The sequence below is a fragment of the Dreissena polymorpha genome, chromosome 9, assembly GCF_020536995.1.
Source record: "Dreissena polymorpha isolate Duluth1 chromosome 9, UMN_Dpol_1.0, whole genome shotgun sequence".
Classification (NCBI taxonomy): Eukaryota; Metazoa; Mollusca; class Bivalvia; order Myida; family Dreissenidae; genus Dreissena; species Dreissena polymorpha.
The window spans coordinates 33,488,417-33,498,416 of NC_068363.1; the positions used below are offsets into that span (position 1 = coordinate 33,488,417).

General features: G+C 38.0%; 1 protein-coding gene across 1 annotated transcript in view; it reads right to left on the reverse strand.

The window, feature by feature from the left end:
- Positions 1-10,000, reverse strand: part of LOC127846776 (uncharacterized) — a 33,186-nt gene that overhangs the window by 17,324 nt on the left and 5,862 nt on the right. The window contains exons 3-4 of the mRNA XM_052378282.1: positions 9,195-9,361; positions 1,259-1,506 (exon numbers count right to left, since the gene is read on the reverse strand). Of these exons, the coding sequence (XP_052234242.1) occupies positions 1,259-1,506; positions 9,195-9,361 (415 nt within the window). The remainder of the gene's footprint in view (positions 1-1,258; positions 1,507-9,194; positions 9,362-10,000) is intronic.

Genomic DNA, 10,000 nt, shown 5'->3' on the forward strand with positions numbered 1-10,000 from the left:
CGTCCGGTTTTATGATCGTTATCAGATTGTATTTCTTTCGTGTAAACGGTTTAACGCAAATAGGCTGTTTTCTGATAAAAATGGTTATGTCCGAAAAGTTAGAGGAATTATTAAGGGGATAATCAGAGTGTCCAAAAAATTAGAGTCACAAAACATAATTTTATATCAAGTTTGATGTTTGACCTCTAAGTGTGACATTAACTTTCAAGCTATGGATACTATTTTTGCACCCGGTATACTCTGACCATCATAATGATCATTTGATGTAACTTATTTTAAATTCGAATGAGGGATGATAACGCTACAGGCCGAACAAGCTGTCTTATAATCAAATTATACTTTTGATATCGAAATATGCAATTTCAGCTCATACGGGCATATACAGACATCGAACCGTAATTGCTATCCATACATTCGGAAACTTAAAGAAAGAAAATGAAATATTCATTCTCCCGATGCCTCTTAATCAACAAGCAATTATCACAACCATTTCACATTACATGCATGTGTAACCGGTCATATTAAATCGAAAACTATTATTATGAAAATAAATTAATCTGTACTCGGCTTACTAATGCTAGAAAAATCTTTTATAAGTGTGTCGATGGCAGCAATATAAATAATAAATGGTTTAAAATTACTGTAACACCGTTAAAAAAACACACAGCTAATGCTGTTATAAAACCAAATGGTAAATTACCTACATGGCTATTTCTGGTAAGCAACTTTGTCGGACAAACAAACACAAGTCAGATCGTTAACATTCCTAAAATTATGAAACCATATCAGCAGGCAAGCCAAATAACAATCCCAAAAATAAACGAAAATAAGTGCTTTTTATAACGTTTAATTATTAAACGTTCGAATTGTTTCCGAATCTCAAACAAAAATATGTTTTTGTACTATCATAACATATGAACGGACTCCGTTCTGTAAATGTGCTTTGTTTGCGTGTATATCGGCTGAAGTATATACAAAGAGGTATTATATCGCAAAGCAACATAACATTTTAACAAGTATGTTAGAGGTTTCAATAATCGTATTATAATGAATCCATCATAAACAACTCAATGTCCTGTTTTCAAAAGCACTGAAATCATTTGAACACATTTTGGTAGAAAAGGTTATTAGAACAGATTTTTAGATCACACATAACTGTTGTCAGATTCCGTACCAAACCACCGTGGCTTATAACAGCTGACTACCAGCCAGAAAAATTTAACTCATTTTCAATATGATGGTCTGAACATGTGCATACCGTTAATGATGATTGATGCCGGCGTATTATCCCCCGCGCTGTGGTGGTGGATAGAAAACTTCGATGTAGTGAACTGGTCCAGCCAGTCCTGAATGATGATGGTGTGTTCCGGTAGATCGACGTCATAAAGCTTCATGACGTCCGTGAAGCTAGTATCACGCACCACGAGCGCGCCGCTGAGACCATCTCCGCGCTGTAGCCCGGCGTGTGCATGCCAGTAATGGGTACCAGATGTGGGGACTTCAAACCTGTAATTCGCATTTGTTGAGGACAAAAGGACAGCGATATATTTGCGTAAAAACTTCATTTGTGTGGTGTGTATTTTGTAGGCAATTAACACATTTATTGTACTTCATTGTTAATTCTGATTCTTTTAAAGTAGATGAGATTGACATGCGTTCTTAAGGATATGAATTATAAAACACAACAGTAAAATGTTAACAAAAAAATGCCAAACTAACAAGACGCATATTTGATTCTGTATTTTTACATCAGCGTATATGTAGTCATTTTTTCTTGTATAAGCGCAGTAAGTGTTATTGTGCTACCGTTCTGATAAAAACTTATAACGTATCATGATTGATTCTTGATAATATTATTTACCATGCATTATACTGTTTAACATTGTTTTTCCTTCGTATGATTGTCAATATGAATTCTAACACACAATAGTAAAATGTTAACAAAAAAAGAAAAAAAGTAACAAGACGCATTTTTGTTTATGCATTTTCACATCAGCTTATGTGTAGTCGTTATTACTTGCATAATTTATGTCGCAGTTAGCATCTTGTCTTTATTGCACGATTACAATTTCAATAAGTTTAGCTGAATAAAGCCTTGTCGGACCGTATTTGGTACAAAAACGAATATGGTACATTTGTACCATATTCGGCCGAATATGGTACAAATGTACCATACTCGGACCGAAGATGGTACAATTTTCGACCGAATATGGTACAAACATTGTACCATATTCGGTTGGAATAAGTTTTTCTTTGCTCGCCAAAACGTATTTGGTACATACCAAAAAAACTCATAAAAATGAAAATGGCCTACGTATATGGTACATAAATTATGTATTTCTTAATAAATGAAATAGTCTGCCGATGTGTAAACTTTTTTTCAAACTCAAATACATTGTATTAACCTAAATTGGAAGTGACAAAAGTATCATCATCATCATCATCATCATCATCATCATCATCATCATCATCATCATCATCATCATCATCGTCGTCGTCGTCGTCGTCGTCGTCGTAACTAGCAGTAACAGAAACAGCTAACCTAACCACACTTTACATGGATTTTGCTGGTTGTGTAACTGTTTCGCCGGCTAGCTCAGTCGGTTGCGCGTCAGATTGGCACGCAGGCGGCCTGGGTTCGATTCCCGGGCGGGCCAGAAACTTTCGTGGAGATCATTAATAGCAATTTTCAAATTTTTAAAACTTTTTTTTTCGAAAGTGTATTTTCACCAAAATCCGATTTAAGAGATTTTGAGCTCTTTTAAATGAATATATCTCTCCAAAAATAAGGATGTTTGACTGGCTGCTTTAGACAGGTGTGACTGTATTCCTAAACATTACTTTGTAAAGTTGATTTGTCGTTCCGACGTCATATTGCTGAGAAGCCGACAAAGCTTTGAAGTTTCCTATTTTTTTTTTGATAACGTGCCGCTTTAAAAAGGCGGGAATTTTGCACACGAGTCTTACTCAGAAGTCAGTAACCATATTTGACTTGGCGGTCGGCAAGAAAAGTTGTGATTTTCGACTAGAAAGAATTGAAATCCAAACTTTCTTCAAACTTCAAAAGAATTCTTGACAGTAAGTACTGTACATAATTTTAATTTTCAGTTGTCTTAATATGCATTGATGTTTTAACATGCATTGATTTTTATGTTTACCCCCCCCCCCCCTCAGAGTGCATTTGCAGTTGTCCGTCCGTCTATCCAATTGTCCGTGGCATTCCTTCCGGGTGCGTAACTCCTAAACTGCTAAAATATTTAAGCTACAGTCATTTTTTCGAAAGTGTATTTTCCACCAAAATCAGATCGAGCTCCTGTAATCTGTAGATTTGAACATTTTAAATTTTATGGAGTCTATAGGTCTTTGACCTTCGAACCCTGCCTAGTCGTGACTTCTGGTGAGCGACCTAGGCCCCCAGGGCCCCTTCTTTATATCCCTTCCATCCACGTAGCATTGGTTTCTACAGACCGTTTGTCCGTTGACCGCCATAAGTTTGCCCGCTATTTTTCCCCTGAATTTGAATTCGGTTGGATTTCAATGAAACTTTACATGAAGTACTTGCTACTTTCATTGCGCATATTGCCCGGAAGTTCGGATTGTAATTTTTAGCGGAGCTATCAGACGAGTGATTTTAGCTCAGCTCATGTCGTGAGACATTCGTTTTCGACACGCGGTGTTCAATACAAGCTCTATTAACTAATGAAGTATAAATGTATAATAACTTATTATATTATTTCAGATGAAGGAAGCAATTAGGAGAAAAAGGAAGCAATTAGGGTGCTTGCCCAGGTCGAAGTACGACATTATTGTCAGATGTTTTAACGGATCGTTCGATGTCCCTGTGAAGAAACGGACACCTGAAGAGAATAATTGTTTGGCCATGATTAGAAAACGTAAGGACTTCGAGCTTGGTGACCGGGGTTCTTTATTGTGTGGCGGAAAGCAAGTCCTTGTGAAAGAAGATCTTCCTAGATTTGTTGAGAAGATGTTCATGGAAAACAAAGGATGTGGAGCAAGGGTTATTTACAACAAACTGAAAGTAAATTACACGGGGTTCTCGGAACAAGCTATCCTTGAAATACTGTACAATAGCAAGTATTACCATGAGAAGTATCCGAGATTTACAAACAAGCCAAAGCCAAAGACAATTACAGAAGAGGAACCAGGCAAAAGATGGCAGATTGACATAATTAACATGAAAAATCAAAGTGTTAGCTACAAGGGGTCTACATACAGTTATATTCTACAAGTCGTGGACGTTTATTCTAGGTACGTTATGCCAAAACCCCTGAAAACGAAGAGTTCGCGTGAAGTTGCAAAGGCATTAGAGGACGTGTTGATGGTTAACCTTGCCCCTGACATCATCCAATGTGACAACGGACTGGAATTTAAAGGCCCTAGTATGAAACTTTTGTTGAACAAGTACAACATCAAAATGATCAATAGTAGGCCGTATCATCCTCAATCACAGGGCAAGTGTGAAAGGTCAAACAGTGTTATAAAGGCCAAGATTCTATTTGCAACAAAAAGTAAACGTGGATTTAACTGGGTCGAAGGGCTTCAAGATTTAGCCTATGCCATAAACACAAGTTTCAAACGAGTTCTTGGGGGTCTCACGCCCTTTGAAGCCTACTACGGAAGAAGTCATGTTTTTACCAAAGAACGTCATAGTTCTCGTGAAATAAAGAAAACCATACGGCGAGCAAATAAAAAGGCTTACAGGTCGCTGTTGAAAAACGCAACTTCCCCAAGCAAGTACAAAGTAGGAGAGACAGTATTAATTCGCTATCCCTTTCGAAAATCCAGGGTGCCAACCAAAAGATATGTTATCGAAGGCAAGGTAGAAAAAGTAAAACGAAATGGTGTTTATATCGTGTCATTTCAAGTACCGAACAAACCCGAACTTGGATTCGTAAGCAAATCGGTTGGGGTCGAAAACATGACTAGCCTAACTGTTGCGTTAGAGAAACAACGAAAAATTAAAAAACATTCATTAAAACAGAACCGCTCAGAGAAACAAAATCACAGAACTAAGTACTATCATGTTTTAACACACCATGAAAATCTGCAGTTGTTGGATGGGGTGAATATTGCCATGGACCCAAATCCGGATGGAAATTGTCAATTTGCTGCTATATCGCATCAACTTGGTAAAATTGGTATATACAAAGACGTAGATGCTTTACGTAAGGAAGCAGTCCATCACATTGTAGAAAACAGATATTTCTATGAAACTTTTGTCTATGATGAAACATTTGATGAATACGTTAAGAATATGTCTAAGAATGGGACATACGGCGACAACCTCACGCTCATTGCACTTATGAGAGAATATAATTTGCAGTGCCTGGTAGTTTCTACCCGAGGACTAGAACACTCATCAATTGTGTCAGCAGATGGAAAGTTCGATGGTGATGTTGGAACAATTGCATTGGGGTATTTCCCAGAAGGATTTGGCATGCATTACGTTAGTATCCGTATCAATCAACGCGTGTACAAGGACATAATATCACGCTTAGAACAGTCGTATGACAACGGTGACTCTGGCGACAGCGCTGCGTCTGGCGACAACGCTGCGTCAGGCGACAACGCTGCGTCTGGCGACAACGGTGACTCTGGCGACAACGGTGACTCCGGCGACACCGCTGCGTCTGGCGACAACACTGCATCTGGCGACAACGCTGCGTCTGGCGACAACGGTGACTCTTGCGACAACGGTGACTCCGGCGACAACGGTGACTCCAGCGACAACGGTGACTGTGGCGACAACGGTGACTCCGGCGACACCGCTGCGTCTGGCGACAACACTGCATCTGGCGACAACGCTGCGTCTGGCGACAACGGTGACTCTTGCGACAACGGTGACTCCGGCGACAACGGTGACTCCAGCGACAACGGTGACTCCGGCGACAACGGTGACTCCGGCGACAACGCTGCGTCTGGCGACAACGGTGACTCCGGCGACAACGCTGCGTCTGGCGACAACACTGCATCTGGCGACAACGCTGCGTCTGGCGACAACGGTGACTCTTGCGACAACGGTGACTCCGGCGACAACGGTGACTCCAGCGACAACGGTGACTCCGGCGACAACGGTGACTCCGGCGACAACGCTGCGTCTGGCGACAACGGTGACTCCGGCGACAACGGTGACTCTGGCGACAACGGTGACGTCTCTGTGTGTTCAGCCCTGAAAGAGCTTCAAGATATGATAAACAATAGGAGGGCACAGAAGCGAACGACTTTTCCATTTCTGATGTTACCACTTCACATTCAAGTTGAAATTTTTAAGTTCTGCATACAATCAAACCCGTCAATCCAGTTTGTGTTGGCGAAGGTCGGCAAACCCTTTAGAGATTTAATAAGGTCAATGAGTTTGCAAACACCTAGAATTTACATTCGGCCGGATATTGGACTAGATACTAGTAACAGAAATCCTGTTAGCGTTCGTTTCCTATTAACAAGAGCGGGCAGAAACAGCGGTCTTATTTCGGCAATAAAAGAAATCATCAAGGGGCCAAAATGGGCAAACGCATGGCTGCGTTTGCGTGTTAGTGGAATCGGTTGGTATGATATCATAGATGTCATGTACAGACATTACAGGTGAAATATACATGTATATCGGTGTTTGGAAACCTGTTATGTTATTTTTGTGATTGATGATTATGTTCTTCTACCGGAAATTTGTTGTCATTTGCTCATTTACTGGTAACTTTTTACGAAGCACATTTGGGATATTTTGGCTGCTACTAAAATGAATGTATATATGTATATTATGTCTTGTCAAAATGCTACAGTTGGATTAAAATTTAAATGCTGTTCTATGTTCTTCAATATTACTTTGAAAAATCCTGTCAGTATACCAATAAATGAAAAAAGTACAAGTTTGTTGAATCTCTTGAATGAAACAAATTATAAAATACAAAATGTAAAATGAATATGTGATGATGATGATGACAAAACATTTGTGATGATGATGATGGTAAAAAAATTGTGATGATGATGGTGGTGGTGATGATGATGACAGTGGTTATGATGATTGGGGTTTGATGATTGTGGTGATGATGATGATGATGATGATAATGATGATGATGATGATGATAACAAACGTTTTGGGATGATGATGACAGCGATGTTTATCGGACGATGATGATGGTTATAATGATGATGATAAGTTTTTAGATGATGATGACGGCGATGTTTATCGGCCGACGATGATGATAATGATGATGATGATAACAAAATATTTGTGATGATGATGATGGCGATGTTTATTGGCCGATGATGATGATGATATTCTCATCGTCGTCATCATCATCACAACATCCTCATTATCGACCGAAAACATCGCTGTCATTATCATCACAAAAAAAACTTTTGTGATCACCATTACGATCATGATAATGGATATGATGATGTTGGTTTTGATGGTGATGATGATGGTGGTGTTGGTAAAGATAACAACGAGATGATCATTGGGGTGTTGATAATTGATGTGATGATGATGATGATGATGATGATGATGATGATGAGATAACGATGATGATGATGATGATGATGAGATAACGATGATGATGATGATGATGATTACGATGATGAGTGTGTATCATATTCGGAACGAATGTGGTACATTTTTCATCCGAATATGGTACAAGTTTGTACCATATTCGGTCAGACATTTTACCCCAAAACTGCAGATACGTATATGGTACAATTAGACAGTTGTACCATATTCGGCCGAATATGGTACAAACTTGTACATATTCGTTTTTGTACCAAATACGGTCCGACAAAGCCTAGTTTGACGCCGTAGTTTATGTTCAGTCTTGCTGTTGTATTAGCTGTTACTGTTTTGTTTGCTCTTGTTGTTGTTGTTTTGTAAAGAATGTTGAAATTATATAAAATGTATTCGTTTAACTTGGGAGTATATGTTTATTTGCTACATTTCTTATATAAGAGAAACACAATCCTTTTTATCAGTTTAACCATGTGTATCTATTTCCGAGTTTATCACTAAACTATACTGCATGACGTCAACCTCGCCGTGTGGTTGTTTTTGTATGTTTCTGTAATTTGGTTCACAAAAAAGATCTTATAGATGGTATGGTAATATTGACAGTTGTACGTGTAATATTTAGTGAAGATTATATTGGTTTTCACACAAAACACATTTAGTCTTAAGTTTCAAAGCGGTGTAAAAAAACCCGCACACCGATATCATTTCACATGAAAAAAAACTTCCGATGCGCAATATCTCCAGATTGTTTCGTCAAGTAGATTAACATGTACAACATATGTTGGCAAACTACCAAGTGTTTAACCAATTTTAAAATTATTGTATTAACCATTATGTGTTATTGTACTACCGTCCTAAGAAAAACGTATAAAAACGTATCACGATTGATTCTTGATAATATTATTTACCATGTATTATACTGTTATACTGTTAAACAGTATTTTACCTTCATATGATTGTCTTCACATTTTCAATAAAAAAATGTATGTTGATTATGTATCTCTTCATTTTGCTCTTTAACTGCACACACCAAATATGTGCATTTAAATTATATCAATTTTAAATCGTTTAAAATGACATACGATAACAAAATTGCAGACATATAAATATCCCTACATCTTGTAGCGTTTAAAACATTTGAATTACAAATAACATACATATTATTGAAAATATAAAACCTCTATTTATGGTTCATTTTCACAGTTATGTGTACACACAGATCGTTTCATATAACATGGCCATTGTTAAATTTGTGATCATGGTACTCGCGGTAACGGCGGTAGTAAAGTGTGCAGGATCAACGTGGTTCACATGGGTTTAAACACGAGCTAAACAGAATGTCAAAACACCGGTAAGAACTGAATTTTTGCAAAAGTTAATATCTCAAGTTACTTAATTAAATAAGCAAAATTCGTTCGTGCAGTGATTCTGCAACCTGATTAGTTTAGTGTAAACCTATTTATTTTAGCTCGATTGCAACGAAAGCCTCAGGCTTATAGAGACGCTCTCGAGTCCGTTTTCTGGGCCTATAACCAGAACTTGGTGTTCTAGAGAACGCTCCCCGAGTGGGGATCGAACCCGTGACCTCCCGATCGCTAGGCGCCCTGATTAATAGTTAATGTGTTGGTGATGACACCAATGGTGGAGGTGATGGTGGCGGCGGCAGAAGATCTCATACCTGTATTGAAATGATGACTGGGATGGTATGGGGCACTGCGTTACCATAGTAACTCCGTCCATATACGGGGATCCCTCCTGTAGGATGCCGTGCCAGTGGATACTTGTTCCCTCGTAGTCGCCGAGCTGGTTGTACACGTTAACGACCACCGTGTCTCCTTGACACACCTAAGTGAAGAAAACAAGTTTTATATGCCAGAAAATAAATAACGAATAGCAGATATTTGATATTAGAGTTTGTAAGTGTAAAAGTGCCCTTAGTACTTATTTGATGCAATATCATAATATGGTATAAACTAAAAAGAAAAAAAAAGAAAAAAAAATGTTTCATGCCGAAATTATGTGAAATAAATTTAAAAACCAGCGTTCTTCTCGATATCTGAAGACAGTGTATGTTAAGTAAGTTGAATCATATAGTTTTATATGTAATTTTAGTGAAACACGCAATTAAACTAACTGATATATTATACCGTCCTAAAAGAGGGTTATACTGCACCATTTACTACCTTGATACTTACTTAGAATGAGAGTTACAATAAAGAGCAATCACGTTCATATCATCGTGTAACATCGGGCATGGAAACACGTGTTTTTTTTTTCTATAAATATCGTGCATGATGATAATTGTTTTAAAGAACAAAATGTCACTTATCCTTTTTTTGTATTATTCAATATAAGACATACATAATGTATAAATGTATAGGATCATTAAACAAAGTGATACCATGTAGCAGCAATAATGTTCAAACATGTTATACAACGTATGCTAATATCTACTTTTTGACCTTGTGATATCCTTTTGATTAA